Source organism: Mesoplodon bidens (assembly GCF_964165515.1).
Source record: "Mesoplodon bidens genome assembly, chromosome: X".
NCBI classification, from domain to species: domain Eukaryota; kingdom Metazoa; phylum Chordata; class Mammalia; order Artiodactyla; family Ziphiidae; genus Mesoplodon; species Mesoplodon bidens.
The window spans coordinates 89,419,868-89,446,085 of NC_138163.1; the positions used below are offsets into that span (position 1 = coordinate 89,419,868).

Sequence of the window (26,218 nt, forward strand, 5' to 3'; positions counted from 1 at the left end):
AGCCCAGGACCAGATGGCTTCACAGGCAAAATCTATTCAAACATTTAGACAAGAGCTAATATGTGTCCTTCTCAAACTCTTCCAAAGTATAACAGAGGGAGGAACACTCCCAAACTCATTGTATGAGGCCAGCATCACCTTGATACCAAAACCAGAGAAAGATGTCCCAAAGAAAGAAAACTACAGGCCAATATCACTCGAACATAGATGCAAAAATCCTCAACAAAATGCTAGCAAACAGAATCCAACAGCACATTAAAAGGATCATACACCATGATCAAGTGGGGTTTATCCCAGGCATGCAAGGATTCTTCAATATACGCAAATCAATCAGTGTGAGAAACCATATTAACAAAGTGAAGGAGAAAAACCATGTGGTCATCTTAATAGATGCAGGAAACGATTTCAACAAAATTCAACACCCATTTATCATAAAAATTCTCCAGAAAGTAGGCATAGAGGGAATTTATCTCAACCTAATAAAGGCTGTATATGACAAACCCACAGCCAACATCACTCTCAATGGTGAAAACTGAAACCATTTCCACTAAGATTAGGAAGGAGACAAGGTTGTCCACTCTCACCACTATTATTCAACATAGTTTTGGAAGTTTTACCCACAGCAGTTAGAGAAGAAAAATAAATAAAAGGAATACAAATCAGAAAAGAAGAAGTAAAGCTGTCACTCTTTGCAGATGACATGATACTATATATAGAGAATCCTAAAGATGCTACCAGAAAACTATTAGAGTTAATCAATGAATTTGGTAGTGTAGCAGGATACAAAATTAATGCACAGAAATCTCTTGCATTCCTATATACTAATGATGAAAAATCTGAAAGAGAAGTTAAGGAAACAATCCCATATATCATTGCAACAAAAATGCTAAAATACCTAGGAATAAACCTACCTAAAGAGACAAAAGACCTGTATGCAGAAAAATATAAGACACTGATGAAAAAAATTAAAGCTGATACCAACAGATGGAAGGATATACCATGTTCTTGGATTGGAAGAATCAACATTGTTAAAATGACTCTACTACCCAAAGCCATCTACAGACTCAGTGCAATCTCTATCAAAGTACCAATGGCATTTTTCACAGAACTAGAACAAAAAATTTCACAGTTTATATGGAAACACAAAAGACCCCACATAGCCAAAGCAATCTCAAGAAAGACAAATGGAGCTGGAGGAATCAGGCTCCCGGACTTCAAACAATACTACAAAGCTACAGTAAACAAGACAATATGGTGCTGGCAGAAAAACAGCTATATAGGTCAGTGGAATAGGATAGAAAGCCCAGAGATTAACCCATGCACCTATGGTCACCTTATTTTTGATAAAGTATTCAAGAATATACAGTGGAGAAAAGAGAGCCTCTTCAGTAATTGGTGCTTAGAAAACTGGACAGCTACATGTAACAGAATGAAAATAGAACATTCCCTAACACCATACAGAAAAATAAACTCAAAATGGATTAAAGACCTAAATGTAAGCCCAGACACTATAAAACTCTTAGAGGAAAACATAGGCGGAACACTTTATGACATAAATCACAGCAAGAACCTTTTTGACCCACCTGCTAGAGAAACGGAAATAAAAACAAAAATAAGCAAATGGGACCTAATGAAACTTAAAAGATTTGCACAACAAAGGAAACCAGAAACAAGTTGAAAAGACAACCCTCAGAATGGGAGAAGATATTTGCGAATGAAGCAACTGACAATGGATTAACCTCCAAAATTTACAGGTAGCTCATGTAACTCAATATCAAAAAAAAAAAAAATCCAAAAATGGGCCGAAGTCCTAAATAGACATTTCTCCAAAGAAGATGTACAGATTGCCAACAAACACATGAAAGAATGCTCAACATCACTAATCATTAGAGAAATGCAAATCAAAACAACAATAAATAGTAGTATAAATAAATGCCAACACATTATTGGCATAAGTTATTAATTTGCAAAGTGTTTTTTTTTTTTTTTTTTTCTTTTTGCGGTATGTGGGCCTCTCACTGCTGTGGCCTCTCCCGTTGCGGAGCACAGGCTCCGGACGCGCAGGCCCAGCGGCCATGGCTCACGGGCCCAGCCGCTCCGCGGCATGCGGGATCCTCCCAGACCGGGGCACGAACCCGTATCCCCTGCATCGGCAGGCGGACTCTCAACCACTGCGCCACCAGGGAGGCCCTGCAAAGTGTTTTAAAGCCACTCATTAATGGCTGAATTGGAGGGTAAGAAGAGCTAAGGTCAGTGAGATTTTGGTAGGGGTTCGTAAAGGGCATTGAAGCCAGGGATGAGGATCTTCCTGGAGTATGCCTAAATGACTTCATTGCAAGCTGTGTTAGAGGAGACAAAATGGAGTTAGGGCCAGAAGTGATAAGTCACTCACCATAAATGCTCCTCATTAGGGGCCCAACAAGTGTTATAATAATCACATTTAACTTTTACATGAAAGTAAGTGACCATAATTCATTCTCACCAGAACATTTTCACATGCTAATGATTTTTAATGAGGACAGTGGCCATTAGTTAAAAATCTACACCAGTAGTTTTAGAATGGAAAACTGTGTTTGGTTTCTTTTGCCCTGACTTACAATGTGTCCTCAGTCTGATTGTGTTATCTCGGTGCTCTCTTATCAGACCAAGAATCTCTTTCATTGATTCTTCCTTCATCAGTGGCTAGCTGTATTAATTCATCCATTTATTCACAAATGTGTCCAAAATACTTACCCTGTTAAAAATACCATGCCTGGCCACTTGTGAGCTTGCTGGCTAAGCTCATCCTAACTATCTCTCCTAGCCAGCTACCTTAGATGGCTAAGACACCCACTTTAAAGAATGGTTTGTTTTTGTCAATTCCTGTTCCCTTTTGGGAAGTTTTCCTCCCCGACCTTTTGGATTGGTCCTATAAGAAATAGAACATTAGATTTGTGAATCAATCCAGCTAAACCAGTAACTCACTACTAAAGCAAGTGAAAATGTTTGTGCTTAACCAGATTCTGAGAAAGGGTCCTATGACTTTTGGGGGTCATTGTCATAAAAGGCTCTATGCTCTGGAGTCTGCAGTCTGAAGACCTTTGCTTGAGATCCATCTTTCCTAATTATTCACCGGTGGAGTGACTTCCTTCTTTAAACCCCAATTTTCTTGTATGAAAAGTGTAAATGGTTATTCCCTGTCTACTTCATGGAACTGAAATAAGGCTCCCAAATGCTCAGGAAGTGGTAAAGCCCTCAGGGAGTGAAGGTCATCCTCAACCTGGGCTTTTGCTTTGTCTGCAGGGCTACCTGAAGCAATGCCGGAAGAGAAGGGACATGTTCAGTGATGAGCAACTGAAGGTGATCTTTGGGAACATTGAAGACATCTACAGGTTTCAGATGGGCTTCGTAAGAGACCTGGAGAAACAGTACAACAATGATGACCCCCACCTCAGCGAGATAGGACCCTGCTTCCTGGAGCACGTAAGCATCTTCCCCTTTGGGGAGGGTTTTGAGAGACGTTTGGAAGCCATGGAAGGAGTCTCTGAGCTATTTGGTTCTGCTCAGTTGCTTTGTCCCATGGTAGGGGATGGATTCCTCTCTGACCCTGATGTTCATCCCCTTGCTAGAGTATGAAGACTTAGGAAGGTACTGTGATTTGTCCAAGGACTCTTCTTCTTTACTGTTCCCCCCAACTTTTTTCTCTCCTTCCAGATAATTATCAGTATGATTTTTCTTCAACTTCTCTTCTCTGTTCCTATGGGGCTCAGTTTCCATGGGGCCCAGTGTTTTGGGAGGGACTCTGAACAAATTCATATATTCCAGGAATCTGAGAAATCGGAGAGACCATGGTCAGCATGAAACTGGACCCCTGCAAGGCATTTAAGGGAGAACACTAGGGTAGGGGAAGTGACAAGTGTAGGAAAAGGGGCCACATGATTTAGAGGAAGGAATACTAGGAAACATGGAAGTGAGGATGTGAGTCCTGTCTATAATGATTGTCTGGGTAACTTCGGGTAAGTTCCTTACTGTCTTTGGGCTTCCTCACATGGATTTAAGAAGGTTTCACTTTATACCTCTGTGGTTCTCTAATATCTTTTGTGTCTAATTCACAGGTGACCTAGTTGTTTTGACAACTCTTCTCCCCCATTTTATAAAGTATTTATTTTTAAAGAGGTAATACATGCACATGGTATAAAATTCAAATGACACATGAAAGTGTGCAACTATAAGAGTAAGTTTTCTTGCAAATTCTCCTGCTTTGACTATGGAAATGTGTAGTGGAGAGATAGCCCTAAGGCCACCCGTATGTTCAGTGATTTGCTACAAGTCCCGGGACTCAGCATATAGTCGTACTAATGGTTGTGATTTAATACAACTAAAGGATACAAAGCAAAATCAGCTAAAGGAAAAGGCACTTGGGGCAAACTGTGAAGGAAACCAAGTGTAAGTTTCCAAGAGTCCTCTCCCAGTGGAGTCACACAGGATGCACTTAATTCCCCTTGCAATGAGTTGTGACAACAGTTTTGAAATGTTGTCTACCAGGGAAAATTATTAGGGACTCAGTGCCCAAGATTTCTATGGGTGGCTGGTCATGTAGGCACACTCTGCCTAGCATGTACCAAAATTCCAGACTCCTAGAAGGAAAGCAAGTATTCTGCATAAACCACATTGTTCATACAAATAGTTTAGGCACAGTGAGCCACTCTTGTCAGGGAATGGTGAAAAATCTCTTGAGATCCAAGTTCCAAGATGCCAGCCAAAGGCCAACCTTTCAAGCAGGGCTTTTTAGAGATAGCAGTCTCAGGCCTGATATGTTAACTCTTTTTTGCACAGTATTAAACTGGTTCAGCCATTCCAGAAAGCACCTGGGTAGTATTTATCAAAGTTAAGCATGTGTATGACCTTGGGTTCCATTCATGAATATATATTCCAGAGAAATTCTCATAGAGGTCCATGAGGGAACATTTACAAGGCTGTTGATTGCATGGCAGTGTTGTGTGTGGTGGAGTGCAGTTAGAAGCAACTTAGGTATTTATCACCAGGGTATGGATGAGAAACATATGGGGGATGCTTACTGTAAAGTATTATATAGCAAGGAACAAGAGACTAGTTGTATGTACCCGATAGCAATGTGTGTAAATATCATAAATATAGTCTTGAGCTGGGAAAGTAGAATATGGAATAGTGATTCTCAACTGGAGTCTACCCTGTGCATTGTAAGGTGTTTAACAGCATTCCTGGTCTCTATCTACTGGAGGCCAGTAGCACCCTCCTAGTTGTGACAACCAAAAACGTCTCCAGACATTGTCAACTGTACTGAGGGACAAAAAAGAACCACTGATCTACTGAAATGATCGTATACTTTTACACTGTAATCTGTTAATGTGGTGAATTTGGTTTGAATAATTTTCATATGTTAAATGAACATTGTATTGCTGGGATAAACCCTACCTAATCATGGTGTATTATCCTTCTTTATGTATTAGTTTGCCTTTTTAAAAATATTAGATTGTTTACCCTCTTTTAATTCAGTTCTAGGATTTATTTATTTATTTATTTATTTGGATTTCATTCTTTATCATCTTTGTTTAGGTATAATTTACAAACAATAAAATTCACCAAATGTCTACTTCGATGGGTTTTAACAAGTGCATATAGTTGTGTAACTACCGCCAAGATATGGGACATCTTTATCACTTTATCAAGTTCTAATGTTCTCCCTTTGTTGTCAGTTTTTGCTCTCACCCTCGCCCTTGGCAAACACTGATCTGCATTCTGTCACCATAATTTTGCTTTTTCTAGAATATCATATAAATAGAATAATGCAATAGTGATATTTTGTTTAGCTTCTTTCACTTAATTTCTTTGATATCCATCCATATTTTTGCCTGTATTAGTAGTTGGTTATTTTTCTTTTTATTGCTTAATGATAATTCCATTGTGTGGATATACCACTCATTCACCAGTTCATTCCAGGACATCTGGGTTGTTTACTAGGTTGTTTCCATCTGTGGGATTACTGGGTTGCATTGTAGGTATTTGTTTAATTTTATAAGATACTGCCAAACTGTTTTCCAAAGTTACTGTATCATTTTGCATTCTCACTTCTAATATATAAGGGTTGCAGTTGTTCCACATGGTTGTCAGCACTTGGTATTATCAGTATTTTTAATTTTAGGCATTCTAATAGGTGAATAATGGCATTTCATTGTGGGTTTAATTTGCATTTCCCTAATGGCTAATGGTATTGAGCATTTTTTCATGTGCTTATTTGCCATCTGTATAAAACCTTTGGTGAAGTATCCTAGTCTTTTGCCCATGTGGGTTGTCTGTTTTCTTACTATTTAGTTCCAAGCGTTATTTCTGTATTCTGTTTGCAAGTCCTTGGTCATATATGTGATTTTCAAAGGTTTTCTCAGTCGTGGCTTAGTCTTTCATTTTTTCTTAACGTTGTCTTTGAAAAGCATAAACTTTTAATTTTGTTGAAATTCAATTTATGACTTTTTCATGGTTCATGTTTTTTTGTTTCTTATTTAAGAAATCTTTGCCTAACCCAAAGTCACAAAGCTTTTCTCCTGTTTTCTTATAGAAATTATGTAGTTTTATTTCTTATATTTAGGCTATGATCATTTTTGAGGTACTTTTTATATATGGTGCAAAATAAGGTTCAAGGTTAATTTGCTTCCATATGGATATTCAGTCGTTCCAGCACCTTTGTTAAAAAAAAACTATTAATTTCTCCATTGAATTACCTGGGCATCTTTGTCAAAAATCAATTGATCATATATGTGTAGTTCTATTCTTAGGAACACTATTCTGTTCCAGTGTGACTATATGTATATATATATATATATGTGTGTATATATATATATATATATATATATATATATACACATACACATAGTAATACCACACTGTGTTTTCTTCTTGTTTTAATTGAGATATAATTGTCATATAGCATTATATCAGTTTCAGGTGTACAACATAATAATTTAATATTTATATATATTGTGAAATGATCACCACAGTAAATCTAGTTAACATCTATTACCATGCATAGTTACAATATTTTTGACACACTATCTTGAATAATGTAGCTTCATAGCAAGTCTTGAAAGCAGGTAAATTCCTTCAAATTCATACTTTTTCCAAACAATTTTGGCTATTTTAGGTGATTTGTATTTCTATATAAATGTATCTTATCACAAGGAGAATTTTGTTCTCTTTATTTTATCTATATGAGATGATGGAAGTTAAATAAACATTGTGGTAATCATTTCACAATATATGTAAAGCAAGCCATCTTGCTGTACACCTTAAACTTATACAGTGATGTTTGTGAATTATTTCTGGATAAAACTGGGGGGTGGGTGGGAAGAATCAGCTTGCTTAGTTCTAACAAAAAGCAAGGACAACAACAACAAAAAAGAATTCTTCCAGCTTTTTGATTAGGATTACATTAAATCTCCCAGCATTGTTTCTAGTTTTCACTTGTATAGGTCTTGATCTTATTTTTAAAAATTGATTTCTAAGTAATTAAGTTTTTGCTGCTTTATAAATTGTATTTTTATTTCAATTTCCTATAGTTTGTTGCTATGATATAGGAATGCAACTCATTTTTTTTTATACAGCTGTCCCTCAGTATCTGCAGATGTGTTCCAGGACACCCTGCAGATACCAAAATCCACAGATGCTCAAGTCCCTTATATAAAATGGTATAATATTTGCATATAACCTATGCACATACTCCCATATACTTTAAATCACCTCTAGATTACTTATTATGCTTAATACAATGTAAATACTATGTAAATGATTGTAAATAAAATGTAAATGCTATATAAATTGTTACTGGCATGCAAAACAAAGTTTTGCTTTTTGGAACTTTCTAGAATTTTTTTTCTGAATATTTTCCATCTGCATTTGGTTGAATCCACAGACGCAGAACCTGCCAATATGGAGGGCCAACTGTATTGACTTTGAATCCTGATACATTATTGAATTCACTAATTGGGTCTAGTTTTTCTTTCTTAGATTCCTTAGGATTGTATACATATACAATCACATCATTTCTAAATAAAGGCAGTTTTATTTCTTCTTTTTCAATCTGTATGACTCCTATTTTCTTTGCTTGTCTTATTGGACTAGCCAAGACCTTCAGTACAGTGTTAACTAGAAGTGGTAAGAGCAGGCATCTTTTGTTTTGTACCTGATTTTTAGGGACAAAAATTCAGCATTTACTATTAAGACTGATATTAACTTTAAGTTTTTCATGATCACCCTTTATCACATTGGGAAAGTTTCTAATCCTGGTTTGCTGGTGGCTTTTATCATAAATGTATTTTATCAAATGCTTATTGAAATTATTGAAATAATCATATGGTTTTTCTCCTTTAATCTGTTAACATGGTGAATTGGATTGGGATATCTCCCTCCTAATCATGGTGTATCATCCTTTTAGTGTACTATTTGGCCTGATTTTTAAAATTAGGTTGTCTTTTTATTATTAAGTTCTAGTTTTTTTTTATATATTGATGCAAGTTCTTTATTAGATGTGTGTTTTTCTGATTTCTTTTGATATGTATGGCTTGCCTATTTAGTTTTTTTTAATAATAGTTTTTTTAAGTCTATGTGTAATAACTCCATCTTGATATTCTTGGTCTACCAGTTTCTATTTTCTATTATTTTTCTTAGGTTTTGCTCATGTCTTATATTCTTATGCACCAGGTTATTTTTGAATGAGTACTGAACAATGTATACAAAAAATTGTAGAGATTTTTGTAAAACTTGGATATAATTTCAAACTTACAGAAAAGCTAAAAAAAATAAGAACAGTACAAAGGGTACCCATACAGGCATACCTCAGAGATGTAGGTTTGGTTCCAGACCACCACAATAAAATGAACCACCCAATTTTTTTGGTTTCCCAGTGCATATAAAAGTTATGTTTACATTATGCTGTTGTCTATTAAGTGTAAGGCATTATGTCTAAAAAACAATATATATGCCTTACTTAAAAATACTTTGTTACTGAAAAATGCTAACCACCATGTGAGCCTTCAGCAAGTCATAATAATTTTGCTGGTGGAGGGTCTTGCCTTGATGTTGATAGCTGCTGATCAGGGTGTTGGTTGCTGAAGGTTGGGGTAGCTGTGGCAATTTCTTAAAATAATACAATGAAGTTTGTTGTCAATTGATTTTTCCTTTCATGAATGATTTCTCTGTAGCATGCACTGCTGCTTGACAGTACTTTACCCAAAGCAGAATTTCTTTCAAAATGGAAATTCTCTCAAACCCTGCCACTGTTTTAGCAACTGAGTTTATGTAATATTCTAAACCTTTTATTGTCATTTCAACTATCTTCACAGCATCTTCACCAGAAGTTGATTCCATCTTCAGAAACCACTTTCTTTGCTCATCTGTAATAAGCAACTTCTCATCCATTAAAGTTTTATCATGAGATTGCAGCAATTCAGTCACATCTTCAGCCTCCACTCCTAATTCTACTTCTCTTTCTATTTCCATTATATCTGAAATTACTTCCTCCACTGAAATCTTGAACTTTTCAAAGTCATCCATGAGGGTTGGAATCAACTTCTTCTGAACTCCTGTTAACATTGGTATTTTGACCTCTTCCCATGGATCACGAATGTTCTTAATGGCACCTAGAATGGTGAATCCTTCCCAGAAGGTTTTCAATTTGCTTTGTCTAGATACATCAGAGGAATCACTGTCTATGGGAGCTATAGCCTTAAAAATGTATTTCTTAATCATAAGACTTAAAAGTCAAAATTACTCTTTGATCCATGGGCTGTGTTAGCAGGCATGAAAACAACATTAATCTCATTGTACATCTCCATCAGAGCTCTTGGGTGACCAGGGGAATTGTCAATGAGCAGTAATATTTTGCAAAGAATTTTCTTCTGAGCAGTAAGTCTCAACAGGGGACCTAAAATTTTCAGTAAATCATGTTGTTGTAAACAGAACTGCTGTCATCCAGGCTTTGTTGTTCCATCTATAGAGCACAAGCAGAGTAGATTTAACATAATTCTTAAAGGCCTCAGGATTTTCAGAATGGTAAATGAGCACTAGCTTCAACTTAAAATCAACCAGCTGCATTAGCTCCTAACAAAATAGCCTGCCCTTTTAGGCTTTGAAGCCAGTCACTGACTTTTCCTCTCTAGCTGTGAACATCCTAGAGGGCATCTTCTTTTTATGGAAGGCTGTTTTGCCTACACTGAAAACCTGTTGTTTAGTTTAGCCACCTTCCTTTACTATCTTAGCTAGATCTTCTAGATAACTTGCTGCAGCTTCTACATTAGCACTTGCTGGTTCACCTTGAACTTGCTGCTTCACCTTGTTATGGAGATGGCTTCTTTCATTAGACCTCATGAACTAACCTCTGCTAGCTTCACTCTTTTCTCTGCAGCTTCCTCACCTCTTTCAGCCTTTATAGATTTGAATAGATTCCTGTTCTGGATTAGGCTTTGGCTTAGGGGAATATTGTGGCTGGTTTGATCTTCTATCCAGACAACTAAAACTTTCTCCATATCAACAATAAAGCTGTTTCACTTTCTTATCATTCGTGTGTTCAGTGGAGTAGCACTTTTAGTTTCCTTCAAGAACTTTTCCCTTGCCTTCACAACTTGGCTGTTTGGCACAAGAGGCCTAGCTTTCAGCCTATCTCAGTTTTTGTCATACCTTCCTCACTAAGTTTAATTATTCTGGCTTTTGATTTAAAGTGTGAGACGTGTCGCATCCTCTCACTTGAACACTAGAGGCCACTGTAATGTTATTAATTGGCTTAACTTCCATATTGTTGTGTCTGAGGTAATAGTGAGCCCCAAGGAGTGGGAGAGAGATGGAGGAACAGTGGAGCAGTCAGAATACACAACATTTATACAGTGAATTTACCTTCTTACCTGGGTGAGGTTTGTATCACCCTCAAACAATTACAACATTAACATCAAAGATCACTGCTCACAGATTACCATAACAAATATAGTAATAGTGAAAAAGTTTGAAACCTTCCAAGAATTACCAAAATGTGGCATAGAGACATGATGTGAGCAAATGCTGTTGGAAGAATGGCGCCAATAGACTTGCTCAACCAGGATTGTCCCAAACTTCAACTTGTAAAAAACAGTGAAGTGCAATGAAATGAAGGATGCCTGTATACCATTTACACAGATTCACCTAATATTAACATTCTATTTTTTAGTTTTCTAAAGAACCTCCATACTGTTCTCCATAGTGGCTGTATCAATTTACATTCCCACCAACAGTGCAAGAGGGTTCCCTTTTCTCCATACACTCTCCAGCATTTATTGTAGATTTTCTGATGATGCCCATTCTAAACGGTGTGAGGTGATACCTCATTGTAGTTTTGATTTGCATTTCTCTAATAATTAGTGATGTTGAGCATCTTTTCATGTGCCTCTTGGCCATCTGTATGTCTTCTTTGGAGAAATGTCTATTTAGGTCTTCTGCCCATCTTTTGATTCGGTTGTTTGTTTTTTTGATACCATATGACCCAGCAATCCCACAGCTGGGCATATACCCTGAGAAAATAATTCAAAAAGACACATGCACCCCAATGTTCCTTGCAGCACTATTTACAATAGCCAGGTCATGGAAGCAACATAAGTGCCCATCAACAGACGAATGGATAAAGAAGATGTGGTACATATATACAACAGAATATTACTCACCATACAAAGGAAGGAAATTGGGTCATTTGTAGAGACGTGGATGGACCTATAGACTGTCATACAGAGTGAAGTAAGTCAGAAACGGAAAAACAAACACTGTATATTAACACATATATGTGGAATCTAGAAAAATGGTACAGATGAACCAGTTTGCAAGGCAGAAATAGAGACATAGATGTAGAGAACAAACATATGGACACCAAGGGGAGAAAGCAGGGGGAAGGTGGTGGTGGGATGAATTGGGAAATTGGGATTGACATATATACACTAATATGTATAAAATAGATAACTAATGAGAACTTGCTGTATAGCACAGGAAACTCCACTTCGCTGTGCAGTAGAAACTAACAGAACATTGTGAAACAACTATACCTCAATTTAAAAAAAAAAGCATTCTACTAATTTTGATGAATAATTTGAATGTGCTCACACTCTCCTAACCCCTCCTCCCCTCTCTCTACATGTACACACACACACACACACACACACAAACACACATACACATACACACACGTATATGTTTAACTTGCATACATCACTAATCTTTACCCCTGAATAGTCCAAAGTGTATGTCCTAAAGCATATTCTATGGAGACAATTTGAGTCTCTGGATGATATGATTCTTTCAAACAGAAATTTATTATATTTTTCAATCTTTTCTAACTATTCTCAGTGGTAAGATTTATCTAAAACTATTTAGTCTGCCGCTACCAGAAATCGAACCTCTAACCTATCACTTTTTATGATCCAGTGCCAGAATATTTTTGCCACTATGTGTTTTACTATTTTCAGGGCCAGTCATCTCTCATTACCCTTCCTTTAGAGAATTTACGAGCTATTCTTACTTATATATTTATTTTTTTAAACATCTTTATTGGAGTATAATTGCTTTACAGTGGTGTGTTAGTTTCTGCTGTATAACAAAGTGAATCAGCTATATGTATACATATATCACCATATCACCTCCTTCTTGAGCCTCCCTCCCACCCTCCCTATCCCACCCCTCTAGGTGGTCACAGAGCACCGAGCTGTTCTCCCTGTGCTATGCAGCTGCTTCCCACTAGCTATCTATTTTGCTTTTGGTAGTGTATATATGTCAATGCTACACTCTTACTTCGTCCCAGCTGAACCTTCCCCACCACGTATCATCAAGTCCATTCTCTATGTCTGCAACTTTATTCCTGTCTTGCCCCTAGGTTCATTAGAAACATTTTTTTTCTTTAGATTCCATATATATGTGTTAGAACACAGTATTTGTTTTTCACTTTCTGACATACTTCACTCTGTATGACAGACCGTAGGTCCATCCACCTCACTACAAATAATTCAATTTTGTTTCTTTTTATGGCTGCATAATATTCCATTGTAAATATGTGCCTCATCTTCCTTATCCATTCATCTGTTTTTTAAAAATAATCTGGTTTTTATTACATAGTTTTTTACCACTTACAAAATTATTGTTTATCAGCATCATATTAATTGGGAAGCAGCCTTGTTTGATGGGGAAAACATAGGTCAACATTGTGAAGATGGTTCATTCTCCCCACGATCTATAGCTTCATGCAATTCCAGTAAAAATCCTATCAGATTTTTCGTAGATATAAACAAGCTGATACTAAAATTTATATGGATGACACTAGAATTGTTCAAAAAATAAAAGTTGAGAAAAAGTAAAGTAGTTGATGGGCCACACTACCTGATTTCAAAACTAACTATAAAGTTAGAGTAAACCAGACAGTGCAGTATAGGTGAATGGATAGACACATAGATCATTGGAACAGAGTAGAAAGTTCAGAAAGAGACTTACTTATATTGGGTCAGTTGGCTATGTTTCTGGGTCGTTTATTCTCTGAGGTTTTTTTTTTTTTTTTTGCGGTACGTGGGCCTCTCACTGTTGTGGCCTCTCCCGCTGCGGAGCACAGGCTCCGGACGCTCAGGCTCAGCGGCCATGGCTCACGGGCCCAGCCGCTCCACGGCATGTGGGATCCTCCCAGACCGGGGCACGAACCCGTGTCCCCTGCATCGGCAGGCGGACTCTCAACCACTGCGCCACCAGGGAAGCCCTCTGAGGTTTTTGTATATGGTTTTTATAGTATTGTCACCCTGAAACAGCAATTATCATTTTATCACATGAGTTAATGTTGAGAAAGACTATTTTTCCCTCATTAATCTTTTTCTGTTTTACTCGAAAAGCCTGTGCAATCCAACTCAGCCTTCTTCATTAGTCACCTGAAACTCCTCTCACTAATGTCATCAGTGACCTGTTTACCAAACCTGTATTTATCTACTAGACCTCTGTGTGGCATTTGACATACTCTTACCTTCAAATTCCCCTAAAACGTGCACATAACATTTTATCAGTCAGCTTGGGCTGCTATAACAAAATACCATAGACGGAGTGACTTAAACAACAGAAATTTATTTTCTGACACTTCTGGAGGCTGGAAGTGCCAAGATCAGGATGCCAGTGTGGTCAGGTTCTTCTGAAGGAGGGCTTTCTTCTTGGCTTGCAGATGGCTGCCTACCTGCTGTGTCTTCATGTGGTGGAGAGAGAGCTCTCTGGTGTCTCTTCCTCTTCTTACAAGTTCTATGGGATCAGGGCTCCACTCTTATAACCTCATTTAACTTTAATCCCTCCTTAAAGGCCCTATCTGGAATACAGTCACAAGGGAGTCTAGAGCTTCAACATATGAATTCAGGGAGGACACAACTGAGTCCATAGCAATATTATTTTCATGTTTTATTTTATTTTATTATAACTGTTTTGCTATTTTACCCCACTAGACTTTGAGCTCCTTAATGGATGGGAATTGTACCTAGTTTGTCTTTGTATCTCTAGTACTTGATACGTAATAGGCACCCAGTAAACATTTTATTTTATTATTATTTTTTTTTTCTTTTTGCGGTATGCGGGCCTCTCACTGTTGTGGCCTCTCCCGTTGCGGAGCACAGGCTCCGGATGCGCAGGCCCAGCGGCCATGGCTCACGGGCCCAGCCGCTCCGCGGCATATGGGATCCTCCCAGACCGGGGCACGAACCCGTATCCCCTGCATCGGCAGGCGGACTCTCAACCACTGCGCCACCAGGGAGGCCCAACATTTTATTTTTTTATTTTTATTTTTATTTTTTAAGAGGTGGGAAGAGTGTTTTTATTATTTTTTATTAGTTTCTGCTTTACAACAAAGCGAAACAGTCATACATATACATCTGTTCCTACATCCCTTACCTCCCGCGTCTCCCTCCCTCCCACCCTCCCCATCCCACCCCTCCAGGCGGTCACAAAGTACCGAGCTGATCTCCCTGTGCTATATTGCTGCTTCCCACTAGCTCTCTACCTTACGTTTGGTAGTGTATATATGTCCATGCCTCTCTCTCGCTTTGTCACAGCTTACCCTTCCCCCTCCCCATATCCACAATTCATTCTCAAGTAGGTCTGTGCCTTTATTCCTGTTTTACCCCTAGGTTCTTCATGACATTTTTTTTCTAAAATTCCATATATATGTGGTAGCATACGGTATTTGTCTTTCCCGTTCTGATTTACTTCACTCTATATGACAGACTCTAGGTCTATCCACCTAATTAAAAATAGCTCAATTTCGTTTCTTTTTAAGGCTGAGTAATATTCCATTGTATATATGTGCCACATCTTCTTTATCCATTCATCCGATGATGGACACTTAGGTTGTTTCTATCTCTGGGCTATTGTGAATAGAGCTGCAATGAACATTTTGGGACATGTCTCTTTTTGAATTATGGTTTTCTCAGGGTATATGCCTAGTAGTGGAATTGCTGGGTCATATGGTAGTTCTATTTGTAGTTTTTTAAGGAGCCTCCATACTGTTCTCCACAGAGGCTGTACCAATTCACATGCCCACCAGCAGTGCAAGAGTGTTCCCTTTTCTCCACACCCTCTCCAGCATTTATTGTTTCTAGATTTTTTGATGATGGCCATTCTGACTGGTGTGAGATGATATCTCATTGTAGTTTTGATTTATTTATTTCTCTAATTATTAATGATGTTGAGCATTCTTTCATGTGTTTGTTAGCAGTCAGTATATCTTCTTTGGAGAAATGTCTATTTAGGTCTTCTGCCCATTTTTGGATTGGGTTGTTTGCTTTTTTGCTATTGAGCTACATGAGCTGCTTATAAATTTTGGAGATTAATCCTTTGTCAGTTGCTTCATTTGCAAATATTTTCTCCCATTCTGAGGGTTGTCTTTTGGTCTTGTTTATGGTTTCCTTTACTGTGCAAAAGCTTTGAAGTTTCATTAGGTCCCATTTGTTTATTTTTGTTTTTATTTCCATTTCTCTAGGAGGTGGGTCCAAAAGGATCTTGCTGTGATTTATGTCATAGAGTGTTCTGCCTATGTTTTCCTCTAAGAGTTTGATAGTGTCTGGCCTTACATTTAGGTCTTTAATCCATTTTGAGCTTATTTTTGTGTATGGTGTTAGAGAGTGATCTAATCTCATACTTTTACATGTCCCTGTCCAATTTTCCCAGCACCACTTATTGAAGAGGCTGTCCTTTCTCCACTGTACATTCCTGCCTCCTTTATCAAAGATAAGTTGACAATATGTTCGTGGGTTTATCTCTGGGCTTTCTCTTCTGTTCCATTGATCTATCTTTCTGTTTTTGTGCCAGAACCACAATGTCTTGATTACTGTAGCCTTGTAGTATAGTCTGAAATCAGGGAGCCTGATTCCTCCAGCTCTGTTTTTCGTTCTCAAGATTGCTTTAGCTATTCGGGGTCTTTTGTTTTTCCAAACAAATTTTGAAATTTTTTGTTCTAGTTCTGTGAAAAATGCCAGTGGTAGTTTGATAGGGATTGCATTGAATCTGTAGATTGCTTTGGGTAGTAGAGTCATTTTCACAATATTGATTCTTGCAATCCAGGAACATGGTATATCTCTCCATCTATTTGTATCATCTTTAATTTCTTTCATCAGTGTCTTATAATTTTCTGCATACAAGTCTTTTGTCTCCTTAGGTAGGTTTATTCCTAGATATTTTATTCTTTTTGTTGCAATGGTAAATGGGAGTGTTTTCTTGATTTCACTTTTAGATTTTTCATCATTAGTGTACAGGAATGCCAGACATTTCTATGCATTAATTCTGTATCCTTCTACTTTACCAAATTCATTGATTAGCTCTAGTAGATTTCTGGTAGCAAGTTTAGGATTCTCTATGTATAGTATCATGTCATCTGCAAACAGTGACAGCTTTACGTCTTCTTTTCCAATTTGGATTCCTTTTATTTCCTTTTCTTCTCTGATTGCTGTGGCTAAAACTTCCAAAACTATGTTGAATAAGAGAGATGAGAGTGGACAGCCTTATCTTATTCCTGATCTTAGTGGAAATGGTTTCAGTTTTTCACCATTGAGGATGATGTCGGCTGTGGGTTTGTCATATATGGCCTTTATTATGTTGAGGAAAGTTCCCTCTATGCCTACTTTCTGCAGGGTTTTTATCATAAATGGGTGTTGAATTTTGTCGAAAGCTTTCTCTGCATCTATTGAGAAGATCATATTGTTTCTCTCCTTCAGTTTGTTAATATGGTGTATCACATTGATTGATTTGCGTATATTGAAGAATCCTTGCATTCCTGGAATAAATCCCACTTGATCATGGTGTATGATCCTTTTAATGTGCTGTTGGATTCTGTTTGCTAGTATTTTGTTGAGGATTTTTGCATCTATGTTCATCAGTGATATTGGCCTGTAGTTTTCTTTCTTTGTGACATCCTTGTCTGGTTTTGGTATCAAGGTGATGGTGGCCTCTTAGAATGAGTTTGGGAGTGTTCCTCCCTCTGCTATATTTTGGAAGAGTTTGAGAAGGATAGATGTTAGCTCTTCTCTAAATGTTTGATAGAATTCACCTGTGAAGCCATCTGGTCCTGGGCTTTTTTTGTTGGAAGATAATTAATTACAGTTTCAATTTCAGTGCTTGTGATTGGTCTGTTCATATTTTCTATTTCCCTGGTGCAGCCTCAGAATGTTCTGCATTTCTAAGAATTTGTCCATTTCTTCCAGGTTGTCCATTTTATTGGCATAGAGTTGCTTGTAGTAATCTCTCATGATCTTTTGTATTTCTGCAGCATCAGTTGTTACCTCTCCTTTTTCATTTCTAATTCTACTGATTTGAGTCTTCTCACTATTTTTCTTGATGAGTCTGGCTAATGGTTTATCAATTTTGTTTATCTTCTCAATGAACCAGCTTTTAGTTTTATTGATCTTTGCTATCATTTCCTTCATTTCTTTTTTATTTATTTCTGATCTGATCTTTATGTTTTCTTTTCTTCTGCTAACTTTGGGGGATTTTTGTTCTTCTGTCTCTAATTGTTTTAGGTGCAGTGTCAGGTTGTTTACTCGAGATGTTTCCTGTTTCTTAAGGTGGGATTGTATTGCTATAAACTTCCCCCTTAGAATTGCTTTTGCTGTGTCCCATAGGTTTTGGGTCATCGTGTCTCCATTGTCATTTGGTTCTAGGTATTTTTTAATTTGCTCTTTGATTTCTTCAGTGATCACTTCGTTATTAATTAGTGTATTGTTTAGCCTCCATGTATTTGTAGTTTTTACAGATCTTTTCCTGTAATTGAAGTCTAGTCTCATAGCATTGTGGTCGGAAAAGATACTTGATACAATTTCAATTTTCTTAAATTTACCAAGGCTTGATTTGTGACCCAAAATATGATCTATCCTGGAGAATGTTCCATGGGCACTTGAGAAAAATGTGTATTCTGTTGTTTTTGGATGGAATGTCCTATACATATTAATTAAGTCCATGTTGTTTAATGTATCATTTAAAGCTTGTGTTTCCTTATTTATTTTCATTTTGGATGATCTGTCCATTGGTGAAAGTGGGGTGTTGAAATCCCCTACTATGAGTGTGTTACTGTCGATTTCCCCTTTTATGGCTGTTAGTATTTGCCTTATGTATTGAGGTGCTCCTATGTTGGGTGCATAAATATTTACAATTGTTATATCTTCTTCTTGGATCGATCCCTTGATCATTATGTTGTGTCCTTCTTTGTCTCTTCTAATAGTCTTTATTTTAAAGTCTATTTTGTCTGATATGAGAATTGCTACTCCAGCTTTCTTTTGATTTCCATTTGCATGGAATATCTTTTTCCATCCCCATACTTTCAATCTGTATGTGTCTCTAGGTCTGAAGTGGGTCTCTTGTAGACAGCATATATATGGGTCTTGTTTTTGTATCCATTCAGCCACTCTGTGTCTTTTGGTGGGAGCATTTAGTCCATTTACCTTTAAGGTATTTATTGATATTTATGTTCCTATTCCCATTTCCTTAATTGTTTTGGGTTCATTATTGTAGGTATCTTCCTTCTGTTGTGTTTCTTGCCTAGAGAAGTTCCTTTAGCATTTGTTGTAAAGCTGGTTTGGTGGTGCTGAACTGTCTCAGCTTTTGCTTGTCTGTAAAGTTTTTAATTTCTCCATCAAATCTGCATGAGATCCTTGCTGGGTAGATTAATCTTGGTTGTAGGTTTTTCTCCTTCATCACTTTAAATATGTCCTGCCAGTCCCTTCTGGCCTCCAGAGTTTCTTCTGAAAGATCAGCTGTTAACCTTATGGGGATGCTCCTGCGTGTTATTTGTTGTTTTTCCCTTGCTCCTTTTAATATGTTTTCTTTGTATTTAATTTTTGACAGTTTGATTAATATGTGTCTTGGCATATTTCTCATTGCATTTATCCTGTATGGGACTCTCTGTGCTTCATGGAATTCATTAACTGTTTACTTTCCCATATTAGGGAAGTTTTCAACTATAATCTCTTCAAATATTTTCTCATTCCCTTTCTTTTCCTCTTCTTCTTCTGGCACCCCTATAATTCGAATGTTGGTGCATTTAATGTTGTCCCAGAGGTCTCTGAGACTGTCCCCAGTTCTTTTCATTCTTTTTTCTGTATTCTGCTCTGCAGCAGTTTTTTCCACTATTTTATCTTCCAAGTCACTTATCCATTCTTCTGCCTCAGTTATTCTGCTATTGATTCCATCTAGAGTATTTTTAACTTCATTTACTGTGTTTCTAATCATTGCTTGATTCATCTATATTCCTTCTAGGTCGTTGTTAACTGTTTCTTACATTTTGTCTATTCTGTTTTCAAGACTTTGGATCATCTTTACTATCATTATTCTGAATTCTTTTTCAGGTAGACTGCCTATTTCCTCTTCATTTGTTAGGTCTGGTGGGTTTTTATCTTGCTCCTTCACCTACTGTGTGTTTTTCTTTCTTCTCATTTTGCTTATCTTACTGTGTTTGGGGTCTCCTTTTTGCAGGCTGCAGTTTCGTAGTACCCGTTGTTTTTGGTGTCTGTCCCCAGTGGCTAAAGTTCTTTCAGTGAGTTGTGTAGGCTTCCTGGTGGAGGCGACTAGTGCCTGTGTTCTGGTGGATGAGGCTGGATCTTGTCTTTCTGGTGGACAGGTCCACATCTGGTGGTGTTTTTTGGGGTGTCTGTGGTAATATTATGTTTTTAGGCATCCTCCCTGCTAATGGGTGGGGTTGTGTTCCTGTCTTGCTAGTTGCTTGGCATAGGGTGGCCAGCACTGTAGCTTGCTGTTCATTGAGTGATGCTGGGTGCTGGTGTTGAGATGGAGATCTCTGGGAGATTTTCGCCATTAGATATTATGTGGAGCTGGGCGGTCTCTTGTGGACCAGTGTCCTGAAGTTGGCTCTCTCACCTCAGAGGCACAGCACTGACTCCTGGCTGCAGCACCAAGAGCCTTTCATCCACCTTTTGGGGGGTCTAAGGTCTCCTGTCAGCGTTCAATAGGTGTTCTGTAGGAGTTGTTCCACGTGTAGATGAATTTCTGATGTATCTGTGGGGAGGAAGGTGATCTCTGCGTCTTACTGTTCCACCATCTTCCAACATCCCTCTATTCATCTGTTGATGGACACTTAGGTTACTTTCATGTCCTGGCTGTTGTAGATAATGCTGCAATGATCATTGTGGTACATGTCTCTTTTTGAATCATGGCCTTCTCAGGGTATATGCCCAGTAGTAGGATTGCTGGGTCATACGGTAGTTCTATTTTAAGTTTTATAAGGAACCTCCTTACTGTTTTCCATAGTAGCTGTGTCAATTTACATTCCCACGAATAGTTCAAGATGATTTCCTTTTCTCCACACCCTCTCCAGCATTTATGTTTTCTAGAATTTTTAATTAAACATCTTTATTGGAGTATAATTGCTTTACAATGGTGTGTTAGTTTCTGCTGTATAACAAAGTGAATCATCTATACATATACATATAAACCCATATCTCTTCCCTCTTGTGTCTCCCTCCCTCCCACCCTCCCTATCCCACTCCTCTATGGGATCACAAAACACCGAGCATATCTCCCTATGCTATGTGGCTGTGTCCCACTAGCTATCTACTTTACATTTTGTAGTGTATGTATGTCCATGCCACTCTCTCACTTTGTCCCAGCTTACTTGTCCCCTAGCTGTATCCTTAAGTCCATTCTCTAGTAGGTCTGTGTCTCTATTCCTGTTCTGCCCCTAGGTTTTTCATGACCTTTTTTTTTTTTTTTTAGATTCCAAATATATACATTAGCATATGGTATTTGTTTTTCTCTTTGTGACTTACTTCACTCTGTATGACAGACTCTACATCCATTCACCTCCCTACAAATAACTCAATTTCGTTTCTTTTTATGACTGAGTAATATTCCATTGTATATTTGTGCCACATCTTGTTTATTCATTCATCTGTCAATGGACACTTAGGTTGCTTCCATGTCCTGGCTATTGTAAATAGAGCTGCAATGAACATTGTGCTGCATGACTCTTTTTCAATTATGGTTTTCTCAGGGTAAATGCCCAGTAGTGGTATTGCTTGGTCATATGGTAGTTCTGTTTTTAGTTTCTTAAGGAACTTCCATATTGTTCTCCATACTGGCTGTATCATTTCACACTCCCACCAACAGTGCAAGAGGCTTCTCTTTTCTCCAACCCCTCTCCAGCATTTATTGTTTGTAGATTTTTTTATCATGGCCATTCTGACTGTTGTGAGGTGATACCTCATTGTAGTTTTGATTTGCATTTCTGTGATGATTAATGATGTTGATCATTCTTTCATGTGTTTGTTGGCAGTCTGTATATCTTCTTTGGAGAAATGTCTATTTAGATCTTCTGCCCATTTTGGGATTGGGTTTTTTGTTTCTTTGATATTGAGCTTCATGAGCTGCTTGTAAATTTTGGAGATTAATCCTTTGTCAGTTGCTTTATTTGCAAATATTTTCTCCCATTCTGAGGGATGTCTTTTCGTCTTGTTTATGGCTTCCTTTGCTATGCAAAATCTTCTAAGTTTCATTAGGTCCTGTTTCTTTATTTTTGTTATTATATACATTTCTCTAGGATGTGGGTTAAAAAGGATCTTAATGTGATTTGTGTCATAGAGTGTTCTGCCTATGTTTTCCTCTAAGAGTTTTATAGTGTCTGGCCTTACATATAGGTCTTTAATAAATTTTGAGTTTATTTTTGTGTCTGGTGTTGGGGAGTGCTCTAATTTCATTCTTTTATATGTAGCTCTCCAGTTTTCCAAGCACCACTTACTGAAGAGGCTGTCTTTTCTCCACTGTATATTCTTGTATCCTTTATCAAAAATAAGGTGACCATAGGTGCATGTGTTTATCTCTGGCTTTCTATCCTGTTCCTTTTATCTATATTTCTGTTTTTGTGCCAATACTATACTGTTTTGATTACTATATCTTTGTAGTATAGTCTGAAGTCAGGGAGCCTGATTCCTCCAGCTCCATTTGTCTTTCTCAAGATTCCTCTGGCTATTCATGGTCTTTTGTGTTTCCACACAAATTGAGAATTTTTTTGTTCTACTTCTGTGAAAAATGCCATTGGTAGTTTAAGGATTGCATTGAATTTTAGATTGCTTTGGGTTGTACATTCATTTTCACAGTGTCGATTCTTCCAATCCAAGAACATGGTATATCTCTCCATCTATTTGTATCATCATTAATTTCTTTTATCAGTGTCTTATAGTTTTCTGCATACAGGTCTTTTGTCTCCTTAGGTATGTTTATTCCTAGGTATTTTATTCTTTTTGATGCAATGGTAAATGGGAGTGTTTCCTCAATTTCTCTTTCAATTTTTTCATCATAGTGTATAGGAATGCAAGAGACTTCTGAGCATTAATTTTGTATCATGCAACTTTACCAAATTCATTGATTAGCTCTAGTAGTTTTCTGGTAGCATCCTTAGGATTCTCTATGTATAGTATCATGCCATCTGCAAACAGTGACAGTTTTACTTCTTTTCCATTTTGGATTCATTTTATTTATTTCTGTTCTGTGGTTGCCATGCCTAAAACTTCCAAAGCTATGTTGAATAATGGTGAGAGTGGGCAACCTTGTCTTGTTCTGGACCTTAGAGGAAATGGTTTCAGTTTTTCACCATTGAGAACGATGTTGGCTGTGGGTTTGTCATATATGGCTTTATTATGTTGATGTAGCTTCCCTCTATGCTTACTTTCTTCAGAATTTTTTATCATAAATGGATATTGATATTTGTCAAAAGCCTTTTCTGCATCTACTGAGATTCTCACATGGTTTTAATTCTTCAATTTGTTAATATGGTGTATAACATTGATTCATTTGCATATATTGAAGAATCCATGCATTCCTGGGATAAACCCTACTTGATCATGTTGTATGATCCTTTCAATGTGCTGTTGGATTCTGTTTGCTAGTATTTTGTGGTGGATTTTTGCATCTGTTGATCAGTGATATTGGCCTGTAGTTTTCTTTTTTTGTGACATCTTTGTCTGGTTTTGGTATCAGAGTGATAGTGCCTTATTGAATGAGTTTGGGAGTGTTCCTCCCTCTGCTATATTTTGGGAGATTTTGAGAAGAATAGGTGTTAACTCTTCCGTAAGCATTTGATAGAATTCACCTGTGAATCCATTTGGCCCTATGCTTTTGTTTGTTGGAAGATTTTTAATCACAATTTCAATTATAGTGCTTGTGATTAGTCTCTTCATGTTTTTTACTTCTTCCTAGTTCAGTCTTGGAAGGTTGTACTTTTCTAAGAATTTTTCCATTTCTTCCAAGTTGTGTATTTTATTTGCACATAGTTGCTTGTAGTAGTCTCTCATGATCCTTTTTATTTCCACAGTGTCAGGTGTTACTTCTTTTTCATTTCTATTTCGGTTCCTTTGAGTCTTGTCCTTTCTTTTTTTCTTGATGAGTCTGGCTACTGGTACGTCAATTTTATCTTCTTAAAGAACCAGCTTTTAGTTTTATTGATATTTGATTTTTATCCTTTTTTTTTTTTTTTTTTTTTTTGCCGTACGTGGACCTCTTACTGTTATGGCCTCTCCCGTTGCAGAGCACAGGCTCCGGATGCACAGGCCCAGTGGCCATGGCTCACGGGCCCTGCTGCTCTGCCGCATGTGAGATCTTTCCGGACCGGGGCATGAACCTGTGCCCCCTGCATCAGCAGCTGGACTCTCAACAACTGCGCCACCAGGGAAGCCCTGATTTTTATCCTTTAATTTGTTAATATGGTGCATCACATTGATTGATTTGCATATATTGAAACAGTAGTTTCCTTCATTTCCTTTTCATTTATTTCTCATGCAATCTATATGATTTCTTTCCTTCTGCTAACTTTTTTTGTTGTTCTTCTTCTTTCTCTAATTGCTTTAGGTGTAAAGATAGGTTGTTTATTTGAGATTTTTCTTTTTTCTTGAGGTAAGATTGTATTGCTGTAAACTTCCCTCTTAAAAACTGCTTTTGCTGCATCCCATAGGTTTTGGGTCAATGTGTTTTCATTGTCATTTGTTTCTAGGTATTTTTTGATTTCCTCTTTGATTTTTTCTGTGATCTCTTGGTTACTTAGTAATGTATTGTTTAGCCATCCTGTGTTTGTATTTTTTACAGTGTTTTCACTGTAATTGACATCTAGTCTCATAACACTGTGGTTGTAAATGATACTTGATACGATTTCAATTTTCTGAAATTTACCAATGTTTGATTTGTGTCCCAAGATATGATCTGTCCTGGAGAATGTTCCATGAGCACTTGAAAAGAAAGTATATTCTGTTGTTTTTGGGTGGAATGTGCTATAAATATCAATTAATTCCATCTTGTTTAATGCATCATTTAAAGCTTGTGTTTCCTTATTTATTTTCATATTGGATTATCTGTCCATTTGTGAAAGTGGGGTGTTAAACTCCCCAGTATGATTGTGTTACTGTCAGTTTCCCCTTTTATGGCTGTTAGCATTTGCCTTTTTTATTGAGATGCTCCTATGTTGGGTGCATAAATATTTACACTTGTTATATCTTCTCATGGATTGATCCCTTGATCATTATGTAGTGTCCTTCTTTGTCTCATGTAATAGTTTTTATTTTAAAGTATATTTTGTCTCTTATGAGTATTGATACTCCAGATTTCCTTTGATTACCATTTGCCTGGAATATCTTTTTCCATCCCATCACTTTCAGTCTGTATGTGTCCCTAGATCTGAAGTGGGTTGCTTGTAGATAGCATTTACATGCGTCTTGTTTTTGTATCCATTCGGCATTTTGTGTCCTTTGGTTGGAGCATTTAATCCACTTACATTTAAGTTAATTATTGATATGTATATTTCTATTACCATTTTCTTAATTATTTTTTGTAGGTCTTTTCCTTCTCTTGTGTTTCCTGCCTAGAGAAGTTGCTTTAGCATTTTTTTGTAAGGCTGGTTTGATTGTGCTGAATTCTCTTAAGGTTTGCTAGTCTGTAAAGGTTTTAATTTTGTCATCAAATCTGAATGAGATCCTTGCTGGGTAGAGTAATCTTGCTTATAGGTTTTTCCCTTTCATCACTTTTAATATGTCCTGCACTCCCTTCTGGCTTGCAGAATTTCTGCTGAAAGATCAGCTGTTAAGCTTCTGGGGATTCCCTTGTATGTTATTTTTTGCTTTTCCCTTGCTGCTTTTAATATTTTTGGTTTGTGTTTAATTTTTTATTGTTTCCTTAATATGTGTCTTGCCATGTTTCTTGGATTTATCCTGTATGGGACTCTCTGCTGTTCCTGGACTTGATTGACTATTTCCTTTCCCATGTTAGGGACGTTTTCGACTATAGTCTCTTCAGATATTTTCTCAGATACTTTCTTTTTCTGTTCTTCTTCTGGGACCCCTATAATTTGAATTTTGTTGCAGTTAATGTTGCCCCAGAAGTGTCTTTTCATTCTTATATCTTTATTCTGCTCTGCCACAGGTATTTGCACTATTCTATCTTCCAGCTCACTTATCCATTCTTCTGCCTCAGTTATTCTTCTATTGATTCCTTCTAGAGTATTTTTCATTTCATTTATTATGTTCTTCATCACTGTTTGTTTGCTCTTGAGTTCTTCTAGGTCCTTGTTAAACAGTTCTTGTATTTTCTCTCTTCTATTTCTGAGATTTTGGATCATCTTTACTATCATTACTCTGAATTGTTTTTCAGGTAGACTGCCTATTTCCTCTTCATTTGTTTGTTCTGCTGGGTTTTTGCCTTGCTCCTTCAT

At 37.2% G+C, this 26,218-nt stretch overlaps 1 protein-coding gene across 8 annotated transcripts in view; it reads left to right on the forward strand.

Annotated features, from left to right (window-relative positions):
* The window catches only part of ARHGEF9 (Cdc42 guanine nucleotide exchange factor 9), a 207,483-nt gene that overhangs the window by 112,248 nt on the left and 69,017 nt on the right, over window positions 1-26,218 (forward strand). For all 8 annotated transcript variants that reach the window (XM_081221593.1, XM_081221592.1, XM_081221597.1 and 5 more), the window contains one exon: window positions 3,283-3,462. In XM_081221593.1, the coding sequence (XP_081077719.1) occupies window positions 3,283-3,462 (180 nt within the window). The remainder of the gene's footprint in view (window positions 1-3,282; window positions 3,463-26,218) is intronic.